At 41.4% G+C, this 24,655-nt stretch overlaps 1 protein-coding gene across 4 annotated transcripts in view; it reads left to right on the top strand.

Moving 5' to 3' along the window:
* cacna1db (calcium channel, voltage-dependent, L type, alpha 1D subunit, b) overlaps positions 1-24,655 on the top strand; it is a 792,002-nt gene that overhangs the window by 616,764 nt on the left and 150,583 nt on the right. For all 4 annotated transcript variants that reach the window (XM_086001660.1, XM_086001658.1, XM_086001657.1 and 1 more), the window contains one exon: positions 6,748-6,831. In XM_086001660.1, the coding sequence (XP_085857786.1) occupies positions 6,748-6,831 (84 nt within the window). The remainder of the gene's footprint in view (positions 1-6,747; positions 6,832-24,655) is intronic.

The raw sequence follows: 24,655 nt of genomic DNA, 5'->3' as shown, positions 1-24,655 counted from the left end.
GGGGCAGTGTTGATGAACGAAAAAGGGCTGGCTGTTGCTAGGTAGTTGTAGAGCATGCCCAGGCCTTTGCTAAGTCACTTCATGACTATAATTTCACAAGGTGACCAATGAGACAAAGGATCCTTCATGAGCATGAACTGGTAAGCAAGTCACCTACTCCATTGCATAAAGCAAGCAGCAGGTGCTTTCTGCTCTGAAAACTGCCTTTGAGCAGTAGCACCTCTAGGACAACCTTAGGCATGTAGAGAGTGAGCACAGTTGGAACATCTCTCACACATGCTGCACTGTGATATTAAGATCCACAGTCCAAAATGTGATAACAAGCAGTTTTGGCACACTTCGAAATAGACAGTAATAATGGAGGGATTCAGAGACCTTACGGCAGTAAAATGGTCTCTGGTCACAGAGATCAATATCTGCAGTCAGGACTTGGCCTCCTATAGTGTCTTACATGCAGAAGCACAGAACCAGTTCGGTGGCTCTCGAGTTCTGCCTTTCCCTTGCCAGCACAAATGACAGTAGAAGCATGCAAAACATACAACACCCAGAAAAGCTATTCCTGATACACAGGACGGACCACCTAGATCTGGAACAACTAGAGATAGGCAACCAGTAGAGTCATAAGCTAGTCAGTAGGAATCTACCACACCAACTCGTTCCAAAAGTTATCAGTTAGGAGTGGTACAGGAGAAAAAATGTGGCACAAGAGGATGGCATTTGGCATTGCACCTCATTAAACGTATTGCACACACTCTCACTTTAATAAAAGCAAATGTTGAACACTAATGTTTGGAATCAGTCATTTTCAATGTAAAAATTAATGTAAAAATTGTCTTGCACATAAGAGTGGCAAAAAAGAAGCAATTAGTCTTGCGCCCAAAGAAAAAGGTCTCCATTTTGACAAGGTCCAAGTGTAAGTCTCATGGAAAAAATTGATTGCTGAGTGCCTGTTTTCTCTGTTCTGATTGAAGCACGAGCTCATGTTACCTTCCATCCTCTTTCTGAGGCCTGCGATGCAGCAGGTCATCCTTAAAAGCATGCGTATGCCTCTTTTAATGATAATATTTTGTAGCATGCCAACTCGCTGTGGCTCATACTACACGGCACCAGCACAGTGGTCTAAACATAAGAAATATAGTTACAGGAAGCCAAAGGTCTACTGTATGATATTTCTACCACATGAATAAGTGATATTTATAGGTTCATTCTGGTAGTTCTGTAGAATTGTCACATCAAGAGTGGATAGTCCATTTCTCTCAGAAGCCCACCTTGGATTTTGTATTCTCCAAACATTTGGGGAATTCCTGATTCCTCAAGATGGGTGCACTGTGAGCACTCCCTGGAAAACAAACGTTTCTTTGAATAATTTTTTGCAAGTGGTCACACGCATCTGAATATTGAGGGAGCCATGACACGTTCTGTTGATAAAGCTACCTGAAAGTGCTTGAGTGGCAGTGTGAATGCAATCAATGGCTCAGGAAATGGCACATCACTGGTAAAATTGGGTCTGCATCTTCAGTTGGTGCTGCATGCTGCTGTTGAATTTGATGTATTCTAAAACATAGCGAAGAGTGTAAGGAAAAAAGAATTAGCATGTATATATAGTGCTTTATCACATGCCTCAGGATATTCCAAATTATTTCACATACAATGAATTACTTCTTGAAGTGATTCACTGTTATGTAGCAAACACCCCTTCCACCTGCAGAAATGGGACTGTAACATTCCGAAGATGGGGGCTGATGACCTACTGTCCCATTGCCACTGCCGCAGTGCCACGACAATATGCAGCGGGGCCTACCGCTGGGTGGCCAGAGTAATCAGGCAGTAGGCCCATTTAAAATGACGCAATAGGACCTCGACTGCCATTTTTGGCTCAATCTGGCTGGAGCTGTGTAAGCTCTGACCAGCATCAGGTGGCGGTTTGGCTGAACAGGACCTTTTCAATTTTGTGGGGCTGGGTTGAGCAGGAGTGCTCCTCCCGACCCCAAAAATTCAGCCTGGACTGCTGTCGATCAGGCACACCCTCACCCCGCCCAGCAACCTACCTTCCTCCAGACCAGAGTTTGGCTGGGCCACCCAATATTGTGTCGGTCTGGAGCCAGTGGGCTGCCCCGTGGAATTTGGTTTTGGGCCAGTTCCAATGCAGATGATGCCCCATCCTCAAAAATGGATCAGGCCTCTTGGCAGAACTACTAGGCAGCCAGCCAACCACCTGAATATCACTGGGGGAAAATCCACCCTACCACTGCCATTTTGCACACACCAAAGTCCTACAAACAGCACTGAGATGAAAGACCAGTAAATCTGTTTTTATGGTGATGTTGGTTTACAGAAAAATGTTGGCCAGTACACCATAAGACCTCACTGCCCTTCTTCAAATAGTGTAATAAGATCTTTAATATCTCCTGAACTGAAAATGGGGCCTCTGTTTAATGTCTTATCCAAAGAATGGCACCTCAACAGTGCAACAGTCTTCAGTACTGTACTGAAAAGTCAGCCTAGATTATGTGCTAATGACAAAAGTGAAGCAATTTTGTCTATTATGTATCACGTTATTGACTTTCTGTCGAGGTACACATGGGGTTAAAAAACAGATTAACTCAGAGAGGGGTTGCGATAGGGAGGGGGCTGATTGGGGGTCAGCAACGGCCTTCGGGATTGCTGTGGAGCAGGGAGGACCATTCGTCAGGTAAGTATTATTTTTAAAAGGTAATTTTTTGGAGGCGACCGCCAGCGGGCCAGCAGCCCTTTATAGACCGCTGGTTAGACTGCATATAGACATAATTATCCTGAATGCAGTCGGCTACGTTCAGGTCAGCCCAATTTCAAGCAGGTTGTATAAAACAGGCGTTAGGCCCCCTATTTGTTTCAGGCGTGGGCTCTGGTCACCTATACTGGAGCCTTTACCAAAATGCCTTTACCAGTGCGGAATGTGCGCTCGCATGCCACCGCCCTATCGAATGCTTAGGCGCCTGTTTTACACCTATAAAACGTGCGCAGCATAATGAATCTCTAGGCCATTGTGCCCATTCAACTCAAATACAAGCATTTTGTGGTTTTTTTTAATATATATATTTGGTAGTTTTTCTTGAATTTATTTAAATTTCCTTTGTCCGGGTCAAATTTTGAAAATAATTTTTCAACTTATCTTCCAATTAGATGGTCTGAGAGATACATAGGCCAGAGAGAGACTCTGTGGACAGTGAATAGTGAATCTCCATGTAAGGATTGTGCCTTGTCCAGTTCATATTAAAATTTAGTGTGTAGACACAACAGACTCACGGCAGATAGATTTTCTGTCTTCCAGGATAGTTAACTGACGTGCCTCAATAACTTCAAGACTCGAAGTTAGCAGAATAAAACAAGGCTTTTATTAGCAAAGAAAAGATGCCGGTGGCTGCACCTAGCTTCACCTGGCGTGCTGCTGTTCTACTGCAGGACAAGCCTGGACTTGTCTTAAGTAGGGCCAGGTATGGGCGGAGCCGACACACAAAGGGGGCGGTGCCCTATACACAATACAAGGTACAAACACCGGAGCAGGCAATACAATATATACAGTTAACTACAGAGTCTGATGAATGACATATTTCATCACATTAACTCTGTAGCTACTCTAAATCTATCTTGTGTCATTGCTTCTGTTCATTTATCCATTTACTGTTTAATAATGCCACCTGGCAATTTATAGCCTAAGCTTCAGTCTAGTGATGTGTTGATTCTACTGCCTTCTGGAGTTAAGGAAGAATTAAGGAAGATCATGCAAGAGCACATAAGCCAGAATACATTGACAGGAATTTCCTGTTTAATCTCTGATCTCATGATAAATTACATAGACATTAGGCGGATAAAGGCACATTCTGGTTCGTGGGGAACGAGGGCTTGCCTACAGGAGTAGACAAAGATCTGAAACCAAGAAAAATATCTTGAATAACAATATCTTGAGTAAAAATGTAAGCGCATTGGTTCTTCAGTGCAGCTTGAACCCATACCCGTCTTTATCAGAGATGAGAGTGCAACCAACACTTATCAGTTTAACGTGAGTGCATTATCTAGGCTGACAACGCACCAACAATACTGAGGGACTACTGTATTGTTGGCGGTGTCATCCTTTGGATGAGATAGTAAATTGATGCCTGTCTGTATGTTCTAGTGGGTCATTTAGACGTTAAAGATCCCATGGCACGATTTGAAGAATAGGGATGTCTCCGGGTGTCCTGTCACAATATTCCTTTCTCAACCAACACCACCAAAAACAGATTACTTGGTCATTCATCTCATTGTGGGATCTTGCTACTGAGTTTCAAATTAATTCATTATATGTGAAGTGCTCTGAGAGATGTGATAAGGCTCTAAGTAAATGCAAGTCTTTCTTTATCTGTTACTTCAGCGATGCAATGGTGAACTGCCTATTGGCTGATCTGAGTGATGTTTCCTGTTGGTGCTTGGAAGTACCCAGTGGTGTAGAAGTTGAGTGCAGTGATCACTTTCACTTTCACCTCCACTGAGAATGCAGTCCAGATGTTGTTCTGTGGCTGTAGATCTGGTTCTGAGAGCTGACACAGATCTGAAATTGCATCCCTGTAGAGGCACAGCCTCTTTATATACTGTTCCTCACAGAACTCCAGGTAGGTGATAATTGGCAGTACGCAAGCTGCATCAGGTAGTACTGAATCTTGAAACTCTACCTGCTGTGGTTTTGAATCTGCTGGCCATGATCTCCTGCTATTGCTGCTCCTCCTTCTCCAAAATATTTAGCACTGCAGTGCAGACCTCATATGACATGCGTTGCATAATTCACAAAAAAAAACATTTTAGGCAAATCTCCTGCTCTGCTCATCACTAGAACCCTGGTGACTCACTCTGGTGTTGTAATGCCAGTTTAAATAGGAGACATTGCTGTGATGTGGAAATAAATAAATCCTGAGTATATTTGTGTCTCCTCATTAATTGCTGCTTAAAAAGCAATTAACAGCAAAAAAAATGTTAATGACAGGTCTGTGAATTAACTTGCATTAGAAATATTTACTTCCAGGAGCATGAGCAAAAGTTAACATCTGATCTATTAATTGTAAATCACTAAACACTATTCTTTAATGCACAATTAGTTTATGTGCTAGTTCTAACATACAGTGCAAATTAAAACACCTGGGCCTCCATTCACTGCCCATCAGCATAGAGACAAAGAAAATAATCTTCAAAATTAGCGAGTAACTCTGTCACACCTTATTTAAATTAAACTGTTGTACATTATGGTTGCTGTCGCTTTTCTAACCAGTAAAGGCTACCAAATCTATACTGTCCTAGCAAGCAGTCAACAAAAACAGATCTTTCCAATGATTGGATTTGATTATTTGATTTAGTGTTTCAATTTCAATCAGACTATTAGGCGTCCTGATACATTTTTTATTGTCAGGTTAAAATGCCACAGGATTTGAATATGAATTGGTTCCTTATGACAGTACTCTAGTTATATCTTATGGTGGAGTTTGTACTTTAGTAAGTGTCAACCCTACTATAATTCTGACATATAATTATTTTAAATATGTCTTAATTTTAAATTCGTACTAGACCTATAGTCAATAAAATAACATTTTATGTGCAAATTCTTGAATTCCACGAAATGTTGCATTTCTTCGGTTTACTAAGTTTTTAACTAACACTTTGTATTAGGTATGTGTGAAAAAAAAGGAGAGATGGCTAGTAAGTGATTTTTATCTGACTGCTTGCAGTGCTTTCACTTCTGTTTGTCAGATACTAATTATGCATGGTTTACTGGGTTTTTAGTTGCCGTGACTTGTCCATATTTACCTCCCTCTCCTTTCCCTTACAACCTGAACCTCAATTAGCCACCTAGTTGTTGCAATTGGTTGTGGAACTTTTCTTCTGCTCTTCAATGGGTTTATATTTGGGCAATACACCAGGTTATCTGATGTCATGAATAACCTTTTTAATGGTAATTTTTTTACTTTAAGAAGTGAATTGAAAAATTCTTATTCACACTTTTGATTTACAGATATATTTTTGAATATACTGAGAACTATCATACTTCAGATCACCTGATCCTAAACAGCGTTCTTGGGTTTGTCTCATATAAACCACAGTTTCGTAGACACAAAACAATTTTATTGATTTATAGTAGTCTAAATATTTAGTTTTCATGCTAACACTTCAGTTATATATATCAATTACAAACAGTTGTAAGAAAGGCTAAATATTCTTTAAATATTAAGATGTAAGTATTTCAAAACTATTAAATAAAGATCTTATTCATTTTACAGAAGTATGTCCCGATTGCAAAATTCTTTAAACAAGCATTTTTTACTTTTAAATGAATGCACAAATTATCAAGCCTGATATATGGAAAGTTGAACACGCATCATCTATATTGTTAGCCACAAATGATGCACAAATTATCTTTAAAAAAAAATAAAGGGACTTCCCGTAGTATATTTTACTGTACAATTTCTCTTAGTTCTTAGTTCAGTATACTTGCCCCAGCAGAACATGTATTTCTCTTTAAAAATAATCATACTTCAGTTGAAATCATTTTTAAATAGTAGAACAGCATGATCAGTTAGATAAATTAATTTCCCATTTAATTCCTAGCTAAATTATTGTTTAAAAGTTTGAGGTAACAAATTTATTGTTTTTGTTTTGTGTTAAATTCTCCACAGTTAACTAAAGGTACGTTCATTGCTTAATATGTGTTAATGTAAACGTTTGCCCCCTACCTACTTTGTGTAGGGCTACTTTAGTGACGCCTGGAACGTGTTTGACTTCCTCATCGTTATTGGCAGCATTATAGACGTCGTACTCGGTGAAATTGATGTGAGTACTGTACCTTCCCAGAAACCATTACTCCTCCCTTTTAGTGCTTCACTAAAGTTATCACTGGACAAGTCACAAACAGTTGTACCTATTTTTAGGATATAAAAGAAGAACCTTCAAAACCTGACTTCTCTCACTTTTTCACTGTCCTTTTCTAGAATGCAGAGAAGGTGAACTCCACAAAACAAAAGCTAGCATAGCTGTGAAAGCATTCGTCTTTTATGAAACCTTTTCTGGTGCTGCTGTGCACAGCCCCACTTGCATGGTTCTGTGCTATCTCTGACTGTGATACAGTTTCAATCAAAATTTTGAAATCAACCAAGTTAATCTAACTGGGATGGTTTGTTTTGACCATAAAATAGGAACTCAAAAATATACTGGACTGGGTCAGATGCATCTGCTGTATGAACGTCTGAAACATTAAGCAACAAAAAAGGACACTGTTCCCGTTATGGGTCTATTTAGGTTGTACTGGAAATAATAAAACTATAAACTGATGGTCTTCATAAATTATTTAAGGTAGTTTAAGTGAATTTTAATCAAGTAAGCTTCTAATCATATTTCATGAATATGATTTTAAAAAATGAATACAACATTTTTAAAGAAATAATTGAAGACTGGAATATTTAGTTAAATTGTTTAGCTACATTCATAATAGTTAATTTTATAATTTGACATAAGTAAGTTTACAAAAAAAGGGAAAGTGGAAACATGGATACCATTGAATGAAAGAAAAATACTCATGCTTTCACAGTAATGCAAAATACAGCAAAGTTTATCTGGGTTGTAAGCGTATTTGTGTTGTAACTCTGTACTCTCTTGTTACTTTTTTCTATTATCTTTTCTCATCCCTTTCTGCTCCTATTGAATGTTTACATTCACAGCACTATTTCGCTGATGCATGGAACACTTTTGATGCCTTAATTGTTGTTGGTAGCGTCGTTGATATTGCTATCACAGAAGTTAATGTAAGTAAAGGCTATCAGTAACTCCACCTCCAAATTATCCTTGTTCCTATAGCGGGAAATTTTAATATAGAAATTCAAAGTCTGAAATTGTCTTGTATGTTAAACATGTCTTCACTTTAGCAGTGAGTTTTTAATGTTTGGACTTTTTTATACTTCAACTAGTGAAATTCAGAAGAATAACTATTACTGAATATTTATTCAACATTCAGCTGTCTGATGTCAAAAAAGTATATTACATCTCATAGTGATCACAACTGACAATAATATTTGATGCACTATGCTTTTTACTCCAAGTTTATGCACCTTTAATTGAAATTGTTAAACCAATTGCATTCAGGTGCAGCAGATGCCCCAGAGGATCCATGATTGACAGTACTATGTCCAGCCAATAAAAATATATTTCTGGCCCCATAGGTTGATACAGGGATATTATAATAACATTGCAACAGAATTTAAATGAAACTGCACTTTCATTATGCTCTCCAGTCAGCTGTTTTAAAACACATTATTATGGTATAAAGCTTTTAGTGATTGCTTTGCTGGAGGTTGTACAGTCAAGGTGTAGAGCATGGAAATAAAATGAGCAAACATAAACTACAACTCTATTTTATCTTTTTAGTTGCAGTGGAACCTAAAATTTGCTTTGATAGAATTACAGCTCAATTATTGTCAAATTGCTAATGGCAAGATCATTTAATGATGTTTTTGCTTGTAAGCATTAGAGTATAATTTTAGGGTTCAAGCGACAATAGAATGTCAAAGAAATCAATTTAAGATTTTTATTACAATGATGATCAGTTTTCCCAATAACTTCAGCAATTAATTTAAAAAATGCATATTTGAACAAAAAGATCTCCTAATCCCAAAGGAAGAAGGGACCTCTAAATTAGTGCTAAAAAAATGTATTAAAAGTAAAGTACAAGGGAATGACCTATTTACTTACAATATTGTTTAGGTTTACCTGTTATTTCTCAACCAGACAAGTACAAAATGTCAGACATAAATGCTGAATTTTTATTGTAACACATCCTGCATTTCTGGTTGCTTCTCAAATACTTCATTTTAATGCACATCTACTGTGTACATATGTATATAAAATGCAATCAGTGATCTCAAGAGAGGTATCTACACATAAATTTAATGAGGTAGAATTTGCAGTTGAAGGCATACCTCTGGAGTATGCCTCCGACCCGCAAAGCAAATACAAACCTACCTCCGGGCATCTAGGCTGCAGAGAGTTCTGGTCCCGGGCCTCCAGGCGGACGTCAGCGTAAAGGCCCACAGATCCCAGGGACGCAGGTGGTTCAAAAGCGTCCTGGGATCACGTGGGCCCGGTCCGCCAATCGCAAAGGGAGATTCCACTGCAGTCGTTTACGAAGGGAATCCCCTAATGACATGCAATGGAATCCCCAAATAATTATACAGTTTACACAATTCTAATAAATAGAAATGCACTGAATTTCAATTTTATTCGTAAGTCCCTTCATTGTACCAACCGCAATAAAAATTTAATTTTTTGATAAATAATTTAAAACATCTTAATCCAGGCCAATATTTGCATAAACTAATTTAAAGTGTATGTGCATCATTTTTGATTTTAAGGGGGAGAAATTCGGTATCGCCCCGTTTGGGGCGCAATTATTGGCCGGGCGCAAAGTTTAGCGCCTGGCGCTAATTATCGCCTCCGACTGCAAACTTGGCTTTTATCGCCCCTGGAGGTGATTGGAGCGCTAAATCAGGTGCTACACACCTGTCTTAAGGTGCAAAGGCTGAGGAGCGAGGCGCTAACTCAGAGCGCGGGTGAAACTCGTGATGTTAGTCAGCAATGGAACACAGACACACTGGCGCCGGCCAGTTCTTAAAGGGGAGGGTGGATCTTGCTCTCCATCCACACCCTGCTCATTGCAGCCTTGAATCTTGGCTTGGAGAGACCTGTACATCAAATCTGCTGGACAGAACAATGGAGAGGCCCAGGGAAAGAGCTCAGAGTGCAGCCCCCACAGTCTCTTCTAAATTGATGTAAGGAAGGTCAAATCAAAATGAACCTGCAAAGTGCTGCTCAGTATCCAAAACTCCTTCACACAGTGTTGAATCTCTCCAGAAGTCTCTCTCTCTCAGAATGTGTGGTGCAAAAATGTCGCCGACAAAAAAAGGCAGGGAGCGGTCACCTTTAAATAGCACTCCCCCAGTCCCTTCCCGACAGCAAAACGCTCCCCTCAACCTGTCGTTGCTAGCAGCAGGCGGTAAGGCAGGGGGAGCCACTCAATATCCGGTCTGGGGCGTTGCACGCTCGACTGACATCACGATCTGCGGGCGCAGGAGATCGTGGCGGTAGTGTTTAGCGCCGCTGCAAAATGTCTGGTCAATTTCGCGAGCGGCGCAAACATCGCCGCGTTTGGGCGCTAGTTGCTTTTCGCCCCATTAGTGCCCTCTTAGGGCGCTAACGGGAGGCGCTAAGCAACTGAATTTTTCCCCCTAAATGTTTAATTTAAGGCTTATATATATACCCTTATCCTGATGAAAACAGGCCCTATGCCTGCTTTTACCAGCCGTAAGAGTTTTGTGAGCAATTGCTGGGCAGTTGTTGGGCAAATCCCAACTCTGCACCAGCAATACTGATTTTCCATGCGATTTGGATGATCTGTCAAAGCGTACCTTGACAGATCGCAAGTTCTGGATTTCGCACATGTGCAAGAATGGAAACCCGGAAGTTGCGGGGCCTTTCGAATGGATTATGACGGCGTACTTTGAGAGTATGCCGTCAGGGAGACCGCAAATTCTGGCCCAGTGATATGAATGAGTTGACTTTTCCCCATAATTTGAAGTCAGCTCATTTAAATAGTTTTCTGACTCCAACCTGTGCATAGCACATGAAGCCAGTGCCAGCCAAATGCACAAGAGGATACAAACTGGTTGGCCCCAGAGAAAGATCAGGGCCACTCGTGAAAAATAATTATTTATTATTTTGATGTGTTTCCCATTTGGCACCCCTTGAGAATAGAATCATAAAATGATTACAGCACGGAAGAAGGCTCTCTGCAAGAGCACTTCAGCTAGTCCCACTCCCCCATCCTTTCCCCGTCGCCCTGCAAATTTTTTTCCTTCAGGTACTTATCCAACTCCCTTTTGAAAGCCGTGATTGAATCTGTCTCCACCACCTTTTCAGGCATTGAATTCCAGATCTTAACCATTCGCTGAGTAAAAAAGTATGTCCTCATATCTCCTTTGGTTCTTCTGCCAATCACCTTAAATCTGTGTCCTCTGGTTTGTGACCCTTCTGCCAATGGGAACAGTTTCTCTCTATCTACTCTGTCCAGACCCTTCATGATTTTGAACACCTCTATCAAATCTCTTCTCAATCTTCCCTGCTCCAAGGAGAACAACTCAGCTTCTCCAGTCTGTCCACATAACTGAAGCCCCTGATCCCTGGAATCATTCTTGTAAATCTTTTCTGCACCCTCTCTAAGGCCTTCACATCCTTCCTAAAGTGCGGTGCCCAGAATTGGACTTAATACTCCAGTTTATGCCGAACCAGTGTTTCATACAGCTTCATCATAATTTCCATGCTTTTGTACTCTAGGGGCTGGATTTTGATACTGGAGGCATGTAGGAGGTGGGACTACAACTTTTGGGGTTGTAGTCCTGTCGCAATCGAGTTGTAGCCAACCCATGCGATTTTCACTTGATGGACCTTGTTGAGCCTGCCCAGCGGGCTCAGCAGGCCAATTAAGGGCCACCCGGCAACAGGTGACGTCACAGATTGACATTTCATCTGTCAAGAGCTTTTGACAGATGAAATATCAGCGTTTGACAGCTCTGTGAAGCTGTCAAACACTGACAATCTGTACACTAAGTTAATTCCTTCCTCTCAGGCTGACTTGGAGCTCTCTCCAGAACAGAAAGCTGAATGCTGCAACTTTTGACAGCTCACGGCCATTCTGCTTTCTGTGCTGGTGAGATGAGGATCTCCCGAGACCTGAAGGAAGGAAGGCTGTAAAGGTAAGTAAAACTTATTTAAACACTTTACACACACCAAAATACACTTAACTCTGCACTCATGCACACATCACTCACCTGAACACCGGACATCTCGAACCCTCCAAGCCCTTCAGCCCGACGGTCCGCCTCGCTAACTTGGCGTGGTTTGGAGCCGTCGGGAATCCCACGCTTCAGGGATAAAAATAGGGATTAGGCTAAAAACTGCCTGTTAACTACCTGTTAACAGGCAGTTAATTGGCACTAATCCCCTTCCCGCCTCAGGGAGTCGGGTCCCAGCACAGGTCGGGTATCCGCCTCCTTTGAAACTGGCATGGAGGCAGGTTGGGGGAGGGATGGGTTCATGCCCCCCGATTTCGCGATTTTAACCCCCCACACGCCTCCAATCCCGCCTCAACAGCCCAATGAAAATCGAGCCCAATAGCTCTATTCATGAAGCCCAGGATCCTGTAAGCTTTTTTAACTGCTTTCTCAACTTGCCCTACCACCTTCAACGATTTGTGCACATATACCCCTAGGTCTCCCTGTTCATGCACCCCCTTTAGGATCGTATCCTTTAGTTTATATTTCCTCACCTCATTCTTTCTACCAAAATGTATCACTTCGCACTTTACTGCATTAAATTTCATCTGCCACGTGTCCGCCCATTCCACCAACATGTCTATGTCCTCTTGAAGTCTATCACTATCCTTATACTTCCAAGTTTTGTGTCATCTGCACATTTTGAAATTGTGCCCTGTACTCCCACATCCAAGCCATTAATACATATCAAGAAAAGCAGTGGTCCTAGAACCGACCCCTGGGGAACACCACTGTATACCTTCCTCCAGTCTGAAAAACAACCGTTCACCATTACTCTCTGTTTCCTGTCATTTAGCCAATTTTGTATCCATGCTGCCACTGTCCCTAGGTGCTCCAGTTTCATTATGGGGAGGCCCCTAATTTGGAAATTTTGATGGCCCTATACAGATTTTGTGCAGGCGCCTATCACCCTTTGTATTGGCTTATCACCTTGGACTGAACTGAACCCATTGGACATATAGTAGACCTCAGGCCGCCATTCCTGATAACACGGACCACCCTCCATCATATTATCAGCCCCATAATATGCTGGTTTAACAGTTTTGATCAGTCCCTTTTTCTAAATCCTCTACTTCAAACTTAAACCGTGGAAGATTGGTGTAGATGACTTGTAGTTCATTTAACCCCTTGTAAGACAAGTATCCATTGCAGAGAAAGCCATACCAAGAAAAAATAAACATTTTCTGGTATTTACGTAAAGAGCCTGTGAGACTGAGAACTTATTTTTCAAGACAACTTGACCATTTATGCAGATAAACTAGGGTGCAATGATTTGAGCGGTGAAACATTTATGTCATTTAGGTCACCAATCTTCTCTACTCATACAAATGTACTTTTATCCTGATTGTAAGAAAAGTTGAGAAAAATGTGAAAATTGCATTGCAAAAGTTGATAGTGCAGTGCCAGCTTCCCAGCTTCCCACAACAAGCTGGAGAAGGCTATTTCTAATGATTCCCTGAACTGAGGATGCCCGAAAACTCCCCAGAATGGTAAATGAGTGGTTTCAAGTATATATTCAAAAGTTAGAAAACTGTTCCAACTTTATTTAACAAGATTGTTTTTTACATTGTCTAACTAAATTAATTGTACTGTACACTATATCACTTATGAGCATTCAGTATTCATATGAAAACATTTTAAAGTATATTTTGAAACTAAAAAAATGAAATTGCTGTCTATATTAATAACGTTTATTAATTGAAAACTCACTGCTAAAAGCCGTGACTAGAATTAGTTAAACCACTGTACTGTGTCCAGGTTGTCCATTCATTTGGTAATATGCAGACTGACTCTATGACATTGAATAAGCTGTGGGTGGTTCAGAATACTTCTTTACAAATTTCTGTTTTTTTCCCTCCCAAAAGCATAATATAAACAAATGCTTTTCTGGCAGATTCTTTGTACTCTTGTGAAAATGATAATTATGAATTGCCTCTTTAGTTAATTGAAAACGGGGCAAATAATATTTAAGGATTATTTTTCTTGTTTGGGTTCATATCAGTTACATAAATTAATTACTGTGTATCCAGTCATTAAATGTAATCCAAGACTGTTATTCTGTCTACAGCAATATAAAATGTCACCCATTTAGAATTTTTTTCCCATCAACATCTTGATGACCATGCAAAGAGATTATGATTGTTATTACATATTCATAAGATAAGGTGATCACAAGTTCATGAAACAATTAGTTGCCGGAAAAATAAAAAATACAAATGCTGGAAAGTTGAATAAAAACTGAGAATGCTGGAAATGCACAGTGAGTAAGTCAGCAACTGAGAGAAATATCCATTCATATTTTGGGTGTGACCTTTCATCAAAGTTAATTTTATTTAACAAAACCGTTAATTTTACAGACTGTACAATAAAAACCCATTCATATGTTTAAGCAAAAACTATAATGGGTTTTCTAATTCCCCTTCATGTTCATTCTGTTTTCTAGAATCTTGTTGAGGCAAGTATATGAACTCTGGTTCATGACCGAGTACCATGCATTTTTGTTGCGCACTTTTTATGATCTTTGTTTACACAGAGTTTCACATTTGAAGCACTTATATTGTGGTCATCCAAATTTTCTTTTCTCATTTAGCAGGAAAATAATAGAAATCTGCCACCTGCCATTTATTAAAATAGAATTTGTATAATTTATCCATTTTATACTTTCTTGTTTAAATGAGCTTGCAGGTTAAATAATGCCAATAAGAAAGGAAAAATCCCCCTGGCATTTTGAAATTAGCTAATAAATTTGTATGGAGTTTGTTGAACAAAATGTTTAGGAAACCTTTAAGATAATCTAGAACTTCAAACAAAATATTGTACCTGAAGTTTTGCAAATTAATAAATTGAACAAAATCATGATTTTTATTTGCATACAGGAAAGATTGTTATTTTTGCATGTATAACACAAACCATTTATGAGACGAGGATTTGTTTAGACGTTTTAATATTTATTAGTTCTTATGTATTTATGTTGAAGGTAAAATGTTTGGCACAAACAAGAATAGTTTATTATTTGTAGAGAAATTGGTTATTCAGTTGTCAGAATCGGTCTTGATGGCTAACAAAGAGAAAGGGTTTATTTTCCGACATTTGCTATTGTTAGTGAAGAGGTCAGTATGAATGTAAAATGGTTTTCATGCTGACTTTTTTTTTTAACTAAGATTACCAAACTAAGGAGAATATATTCCAAACTCTTTAATTGCTTTCAACATCTATGTTCTATTTTATTTTATCTTGGAGGCGAAAATTTGGTTGACCATAATTTCAACACTTGGTTTTTTGCACTGGCTTTTCTGCATGATCACTTGGACTGAGTAAAATAAAACAGTAGGAATGAAACCACAATTATTTTTTCAATACAACTCGCTTTCTTCAGTCTGCTGTCTACAACTCCCAGGCTGCTAGAGTTCCAGATTTTTAATATTATAAACTATCAGTGTGCAGTATTAGGAGGTTTAGACCTTGGGGCAAAGCAGCACAATCATAGAATTGTTGCTGTCTCTTCAATTCTGGCTTTTCACCTCTGTGAAAATGTATGAGCTTCCAATTCCTCATGGACAATGCATGAATCATGTCTTGAATGTGGGTGGCCATTGTACTGTAGATAATGCCTACTGAATACTCCTTGGGTGATTGTAAGGAGGCAATAGCAAAAAAAAACAGAGCAGCTGTGACCTTCACAGCCACAGATAAAGCGATTCTAATCACAGAGGAGTTTCTCATGTCATCTGCTATCTACCATTTGACGTAGTTCAATAATTCCCTCTCTGAAGAGCCTTAACTTCCTTCGGCATTGCTCACTTAGTCCCAGGTATGAATAGTAGCGACTGCTGCCAACGAAGTTGAAGTAGTTGCGCATGCGCAGTTGAAGTGTTTTTTTGGTCGTTCGCTTCATGACTCACGGGCTGTGGGGAAGAAAAGCCAGGAAGGGAGTGGGCTCTGTGGGGGATAAAAAGCCGGGAAGGGAGTGGGCTCTGTGGGGGATAAAAAGCCGGGAAGGGAGTGGGCTCTGTGGGGGATAAAAAGCCGGGAAGGGAGCGGGCTCTGTGGGGGATAAAAAGACGGGAAGGGAGCGGGCTCTGTGGGGGATAAAAAGACGGGAAGGGAGTGGGCTCTGTGGGGGATAAAAAGACGGGAAGGGAGCGGGCTCTGTGGGGGATAAAAAGACGGGAAGGGAGCGTGCTCTGTGGGGGATAAAAAGCCGGGATACAGTTGGAAATGGGAAGAAAGAAGTTAAATGTGAGCCTAATTGTGTTCTGTAGGTAGAATGCTGAGATACTGGAAATGACTAAACTAAAAAATTTCCCTTGGGTTTCATTTGTCTAGTCCCAGCTATGATGGTTTCATAGAGGTTTCATTAAAAATAATCATTTGATTTGAAGATAATGTTAAACCAGAATATCTGAACAGTATTTAGCAGCCTGAGGGTTTCCTGATGTCTTCATATTTGCTTTATTTTTACTCTGTTGTTCATCTAAACAGTTGCGTAGAAAGTGCTCTCCTACTGTAATTTGTTTCATTTTATGTTGTGTAAATAAGTGTTCACTTAATTATAGCAATAATGCATTAGAAGTAAATAATTCATGAATATTTCAGCATTAATAAAGGATGTAAATAAATATATCCATACAACTTGTTTCTATGGGGTAGAAATTCGCTTCGGGCTGCAGTGCAAAACAGACAATAGCAAATTGACAGCCTGTGGAATTCTATTGAAATCAATGGAAAAGAAAATCGGCTGGGGTGTGAAGTGGATTCGCTATCACCCGTTTTGCACTACTGCCGTAGACGAACATCTCTGGGATTTTCAGTTACTATTGGTAGTAATTTGAACCACACTATCAGCAGAGACCAGCAATAGCCTCTGTTGAGCATTTCAAGAAGCAGGAATTGAGGTCTTTACCTTTATAAATAACAGAATAGTACTACCAATGTCAGAGCAGAAAATAGCACACCAAACTAATCAATTCATGAGCTGTACTTCACCAAATGAGAAGTAGATGAATAATGGAGGAGACAATGGCAGAATGCTGCAATCTTTAGCATAGGGATGAATCCCAGAACACAGAGGGAAGCAGTTACTCAGTAGTTGAACACAGTCTGAAAAGGTGTCAAGAAGAGATTTAGGGCTGGATTTTCCAAGCCCCAAGGAGTCGAGCATGGAGGCAGGACTGCCGGTAAAGTAGCAGAAAGTGGGGGTGGATGGCAAACCCGCCCCCATCCCGTCTCCGTGCCCTTTTGCCAGGAAGATGTGCTGCTTCGGGTCCCGTCTCCTGGAGGTGGGAAAGGGATTAAATCCTTTTAACTGCCTGTTAACAGGTAGTTAACAGGCAGGAAAAAGGATTAGTGCCATTTTACCTTCACAGGTGAAGGCTTCCCGACCTCGGAGAACCCCGCCGGGTTGGAGGAGACGTGAAGGAGGTCTGCGGGGGTCGGAGGCACCTGGAAGTAAGATGTAGAGGTGAGTGATGGGTGCAAGTGTGGAGTGGTAAGTATGTAAGGTGAATGATAAGTGTTAAAAAAATGTTCACTTACCTTGTTTTCTTCCTACAGCCTTCATCCACCCTGGACCGGGAGACCCGACATCCTCCTTGTCGATTTCACAGACTGGCTGTTGGACCCTCCGAACCACCAGCCATCTGAAATCGACAAAAGTTGAAAGGTTTGATGAGTCCTGAACACACAGACTCATCAAACTACAGAGAATGCCTGTGTTTGACAGCTTCACGGAGCTGTCAAACACTGACATTTCTTCTTTCAAGGAGTCTTGACAGATAGCACGTCTGATGTTGACGTGCTCTGTCAGTGACTTCTCCCTTAACTGGCCTGCTAAGCCCTCAGGGCGGGCTTAACAAGGTCAATCGGGAAAATCCCTCTGGTTGGTCAGACGATGATGGAGGCGGGACATTGACACGACAAGCAGCAGTCCCGCCTCCAACTCGTCTCCATTGAGAAAATCCAGCCCTTAATGTTTGGAAAACCACAGAATGGAAAATTTGGTTCTACTACCAAATCAGAACAACTAAGGGTGAAACCACAAACCTGACAAAGCTGTGACCAGCAAACTTGAGGGTCACTAACTTCTTTAGTTTAGAGAACTTGGAGGGTGTGTCGAGGTAGATTTTAGAGGTAACACAACTGAATCTGGTAAGTATCAGTCTCATGTTTGTTGTCTCAACAACAACATGCATATTATGAGAAACATCATATATAACTGCTTTCCAAGCTTCTGTGTTTTGGCATTCAACCCTATGCTAAAAATTGCAGCATTCTGCCATTGTCTCCTCCATTATACATCTACCTCTCATTTGGTAAAGTGCGGCTCATGGATATATCCTGTTGGAGCAGCAGCAGAATATATTCATGCCAACATTTCAGTTTTAGAATGTAGCAGGTGAGAGAGGTTGGGCATTTTCCAAGGCTTGATCTGAGATACATTCTCTGGTGGAAAATATAATGCCTGCACTAAAGTCCGTTGACCAGGAAATTTTCCAATATGACTGCTGCAGTAGAATTCTCAAAATCTCATGAATGTACAACTTAGAGGCAGAACTGCACTCTGCTCCGATGTTGCTATATGAGACATGGGTTCTATCTGCAGCCAACTCTCCAAGCAGACTGACTAGTGTCTTAAATTTAAATAAAGCCAATTACATAGGTATGAGGGGCGAGTTGGTTAAAGTAGATTGGGAAATTAGATTAAAAGATATGATGGTAAATAGGCAATGGTGAACATTTAAAGAAATATTTCCTAATTCTCAACGAATAAACATTCCATTGAGAAATAAAAACTCCATGGGAAAAGTGATCCATCCGTGGCTAACTAAAGAGGTTAAGAACAGTATTAGATTAAAAGAAGAGGCTTATAATGTTGCCAAGAAGAGCAGTAAGCCTGAGGATTGGGAGAGTTTTAGAAACCAGCAAAGGATGGCCAAAAAATTCATAAAAGAGGGAGAAAATAGAATATGTGAGTAAACTATCAACAAGTATAAAAACAGATTGTAAGAGCTTCTACAAGTATGTAAAAAGGAAGAGAGTAGCGAAAGTAAATGTGGGTCCCTTAGAGGCTGAGACAGGAGAAATTATAATGGAGAATAAGGAAATGGTAGAGACATTAAACAAATATTTTGTATCTGTCTTCACAGTAGTAGACACAAAAAAATACCAGAAATAGTGGGGAACCAAGGGTCTAATGAGAGTGAGGAAATTAAAGTAATTAATATTAGTAAAGAAAAAGTACTGGAGAAATTAATGGAACTACAAGCTGACAAATCCCCTGGACCTGATGGCCTACATCCTAGGATTCTAAATGAGGTTGCTGCAGAGATGGTCGATGTGATCTTCCAAAATGCATTAGATTCTGGAACGGTCGCAGAAGGTAGCAAATGTAACACTGCTATTCAAGAAAGGAGGGAGAGAAAAAGCCGGGAACTACAGGTCAGTTAGCCTGATATCAGTCGTTGGAAAAATGCTGGAATCCATTTTCTTCTTCTTAGGCAGTCCCTTGGAACCGAGGATGACTTGCTTCCACACTAAAAATGAGTTCTCAGGTGACTGATGAGTCCAATGTGGGACTTACAGTCTCTGTCACAGGTGGGACAGACGGTGGTTGAAGGGGCGGGTGGGTGGGGTGCTTGGGTTGACGTGCGCTCCTTCCGCTGTTTGTGCTTGGCTTTCGCTTGCTCCCGGAGAAGAGACTCAAGGTGTTCGGCACCTTTCCGGATGCTTCTCCTCCACTTTGTGCGGTCTTGAGCCAGGGATTCCCAGGTGTCGGTGGGGATGTTGCACTTTTTCAAGGAGGCCTTAAGGGTGTCCTTGAAGCATTTCCTCTGCCCACCTGGGGCTCTCTTGCCATGTTGGAGCTCCTAGTAGAGCGCTTGCTTTGGGAGTCTCGTATCGGGCATGCGGAAGATGTGGCCCGTCCATTGGAGCTGATCGAGCGTGGTCAAAGCTTTGATGCTGGGGATGTTGGCCTGAGCGAGAACACTGACATTGGTGCATCTATCCTGCCAATGGATTTGCAGGATCTTGCTGAGGCAGCGTTGGTGGTATCTCTCCAGTGCTTTGAGGTGCCTGCTGTACATGGCCCATGGCTCTGAAGCATACAGGAGGGCGGGTATCACTACTGCTCTGTAGACCATGAGCTTGGTGCTGGATTTGAGGTCTTGATCTTCAAACACTCTCTTCCTCAGGCGACTGAAGGCTGCACTGGCACACTGAAGGCGGTGTTGGACTTCATCATTGGCGTCTGCCTTTGTTGACAATAGGCTCCCGAGGTATGGAAAGTCATCCACGTTGTCCAAGGCCTCGTCATGGATTTTGATAATCAGGGAGCAGTATTATGTGGCTGGGGCAGGTTGGTAGAGGACCTTTGTCTTACAGATGTTTAGTGTAAGGCCCATGCTCTCGTATGCTTCAGTGAAGGTGTTGACGATGGTTTGGAGTTCGACCTCAAGAGTGTGCGCAGACACAAGCATCGTCTGCATACTGTAATTCGATGACAGAGGATGGGACGACCTTGGATCTGGACTGAAGGCGACAGAGGTTGAACAGTTTCCCGTTTGATCTGTAAATTAGCTCCACTCCAGTGGGAAGCTTACTGAGGGTGAGATGGAGCATTGCAGCCAGGAAGATCGCGAAGAGCGTTGGTGCGATGACACAGCCTTGCTTGACCCTAGTCTGTACGTGAATTGGGTCTATGGTGGATCCGTTGGTCAGGATCACAGCTTGCATGTCGTCGTGAAATAGGCGGAGGATGGTGACAAACTTTTGAGGGCAACCGAATTTGAGGAGGACACTCCATAATCCCTCATGGTTGACAGTGTCGAAGGCCTTTGTGAGGTCAAAGAAGGCCATGTACAGCTCTTGTAGTTGATGCGCGGTGAAGATCATGTCCATTGTGCGCCTTAGTGGGCGGAATCCGCATCGTGACTCTGGGAGGAGCTCTTCAGCCACAGGGAGAAGGCGCTTGAGGAGGATTCTTGTGATGACTTTCCCTGTGGCAGACAGCAGGGAGACTCCTCTGCAATTACTGCTGGAATCCATTATTAAGGAAGTGGTAACAGGGCACTTAGAAAATCAAAATATGATTAGGCAGAGTCAACATGGTTTTATGAAAGGAAAATCATGTTTGACAAATCTATTAGAGGTTTTTGAGGATGTAACTAGTGGGGTAGATAAAGGAGAACCAGTGGATATCATATATTTGGATTTTCAAAAGGCATTCAATAAGGTCCCACATAAAAGGTTGTTACACAAGATAAGGGTTCATGGAGTTGAGGGTAATACATTAGCATGGATAGAGGATTGGTTAAATGACAGAAAACAGAGAGTAAGGATAACATAGAAACATAGAAGATAGGAGCAGGAGTGGGCCATTCGGCCCCTCGAGCCTGCTCCACCATTCAATGCGATCATGGCTGATCATCCAAATTCAGTACCCTGTCCCTGCTTTCTCCCCGTATCCCTTGATCCCCCTTAGCCTTAAGAAGTATATCTAACTCCTTCTTGAATATATTTAATGAATTGGCCTCAGCTGTCTTCTGTGGTAGAGAATTCCACAGGTTCACCACTCTCTGGGTGAAGAAATTCCCCCTCATCTCAGTCCTAAATGGCTTACCCCCTATCCTTAGACTGTGACCCCTGGTTCTGGACTCCCCCGCCATCGGGAACAGACTTCCTGCATCTAGTCTGTCTATTCCCGTTAGAATTTTATAAGTTTCAATGAGATCCCCTCTCATTCTTCTAAACTCTAGTGAATATAAACCTAATTGACCCAATCTCTCTTCATACGTCATTCCTGCCATCCCAGGTATCAGTCTGGTGAATCTTCACTGCACTCCCTCCATGACAAGAACATCCTTCCTCAGATAAGGCGACCAAAACTGCACACAATACTCAAGGTGTGGTCTCACCAAGGCCCTGTACAACTGCAGCAAGACATCCTTGTGCCTGTACTCAAATCCTCTCGCTATGAAGGCCAGCATACCATTTGCTGCCTTAACCGCCTGCTGCATCTGCATGCTTACCTTCAGCGACTGGTGCACAAGGACACCCAGGTCTCGTTGCACTTCCCCTTTTCCCAATCTATTGCTGTTCAGATAATAATCTGCCTTCCTGTATTTGCCACCAAAGTGGATAACCTCATATTTATCCACATTATACTGCATCTGCCATGCATCTGCCCAATCGCCCAACCTGTCCAACTCATACTGGAGTTTCTCTGCATCCTCCTCACAGCACACACGCCCACCCAGCTTTGTGTCATCTGCAAACTTGGAGATATTACATCTAGTTCCCTCATCTAGATCATTAATATATATTGTGAATAACTGGGGTCCTAGCACCGATCCCTGCGGTACCCCACTAGTCACTGCCTTCCACTCGGAAAAAGACCTGTTTATTCCAACTCTTTGCTTCCTGTCTGCCAACCAGTTTTCTATCCAAGTCAGTACCTTACCCCCAATCCCATGTGCTTTAACTTTGCACGCTAGTCTCTTATGCGGGACCTTATCGAAAGCCTTCTGAAAGTCCAAATACACCACATCTACTAGTTCTCCCTTATCTATTCTACCAGTTACATCCTCAAAAAATTCCATAGATGAGTCAAGCATGATTCACCTTTTGTAAATCCATGTTGACTTTGTCCGATCCTGTCACTGTTTTCCAAGTGTTCTGCTATTACATCTTTTATAATAGACTCTAACATTTTCCCCACTACTGATGTCAGGCTTACCGGTCTATAATTCCCCGTTTTTTCTCTACCACCTTTTTTAAATAGTGGGGTTACATTAGCTACACTCCAATCCATGGGAACTGTTCCAGAGTCTATAGAATTTTGGAAGATGACCAGCAATGCATCTACTATTTCTAGGGCCACTTCCTTAAGTACCCTAGGATGTAGATTATCAGGCCCTGGGGATTTATCGGCCTTCAATCCCGTCAATTTCCCTAACACCATTTCCGTACAAATACTGATTTCATTCAGTTCCTCCCTCTCATTAGACCCTATGTTCCCCGACATCTCTGGGAGTTTAATTGTGTCCTCCTTTGTGAAGACAGAACCAAAGTATGTATTTAATTGGTCTGCCATGTCTTTGTTCCCCATTATAAATTCCCCTGACTCTGACTGCAAGGGACCTACGCTTGACTTTACCAATCTTTTTCTCTTCACATATCTATAGAAGCTTTTACAGTCAGTTTTTATGTTCCCTGAATGCTTACTCTCATACTCTATTTCCCCCCTCCTAATTAATCCCTTTGTCCTCCTTTGCTGAATCCTAAACTGTGCCCAATCCTCAGGTTTGCTGCTTTTTCTGGCCAATTTATATGTCCTCTCCTTGGATCTTATGCTATCCCTAATTTCCCTTGTTAGCCAATGTTGAGTCACCTTTTTTGTTTCATTTTTATGGCAAACAGGGATGAACAAATTCTGTAGTTCATGCATGCGATCTTTAAATGTTTGCTATTGCCTATTCACCGTCAACCCTTTAAGTAACCTTCCCCAATCCATCCTAGCCAACTCGCGCCTCATACCATCGTAGTTTCCTTTATTTTAATTCAGTACCCAAGTCTCAATCAACTACTTCACTCTCCATCTTAATGAAGAATTCTATCATATTATGATCGCTCCTCCCCAAGGGGCCTCGCACAACAAGATTGCCAATTAATCTTTTCTCATTACATAATACCCAGTCTAAGATGGCCTGATCTCTAGTTGGTTCCTCGACATATTGGTCCAGGAAACCATCCCGTATACACTCTAGGAATTCCTCTTCCACAGTATCTATATATATAAAGCGGTTCTTCTGTCTGTCTGTCTGTCATGCCGTCTGTCTATTGAATTAACTCGAAAGTTATAGAGCGTACCTACACGTGCGTTACGTCGAAAGAAAGCGGACGATTTCAGAACCGTCCTAAGCGTATTTACGTTTCGGCCGGACAAAAATTGCGCCCGCGGTATCCAAAAAACTTTCAACATTCCGCTCATTAGCATCGAGTGACGCCTTGGTCGACCAATCGTACAGCGGGTTGCTGGCGCGTGCGGCCGGGCCCTCCTACGGTCGAGTGACGGGACGATTGACCAATCCTACGCTTCGGTGACCTGACGGTCCACCAATCGGTGCCTGTGTGGGCGGGCCTTATCGTTCTGAACCGAGGTGAGTCGCCGCCATCTTGATTCCAAACTTTTCATTTCTTTTTCCCGCTTTGTGCGTCTTTAAAAAAAAAGTTCCTTTTAAAACAGAAATTCTTTTTAAAAAAAGTTAATTACTTTCAGAAATTGTTTTTAAAAAAAAGTTAATTACTTTCTAAATCTTTCATCTAATCTCATTAATTTTCCTACCTTTCCCCGTTTTTGCAGGTAGGCCTCTAAGCCTGGGCGTCTGTTGCCAGCCATGCTGGACCCTAGGCAATTGTTTTGTGGCCAGCTCCTCCCACCCCTCACCCCCACCCTTCGGTCTCCCCCATCACGTGATGGTTGACCAATCCTATGGCGTGTGTGGGCGGGGCCTGATGCTTAATAAGACAGAATAAATAAAAGTTACTTCAGTCTTCGCGAGCACTGGAGTGACTGCAGCAACTATTGCAACGTAAGTGAATAGATAGAGAATAAATAATTCAGTTTTTATATCTTCTAACTTTATATCTTCTTTCCTGAAAAACTTTCGGCTTTTGTATATCTTCTAACTTCATATCTTCTTTCCTTAAAAAACTTTCAATTTTCAAAAGGCGAAAGTTTTTTAAGGAAAGAAGATATAAAGTTAGAAGATATACAAAAG

This window comes from Somniosus microcephalus, chromosome 11, assembly GCF_052327205.1.
Source record: "Somniosus microcephalus isolate GS21.2 chromosome 11, FLI_Smic_1.0, whole genome shotgun sequence".
In the NCBI taxonomy this organism is placed as follows: Eukaryota; Metazoa; Chordata; class Chondrichthyes; order Squaliformes; family Somniosidae; genus Somniosus; species Somniosus microcephalus.
Note: the sequence above shows the minus strand (reverse complement) of the source record. Positions and strands in the feature narration are given on the sequence as shown.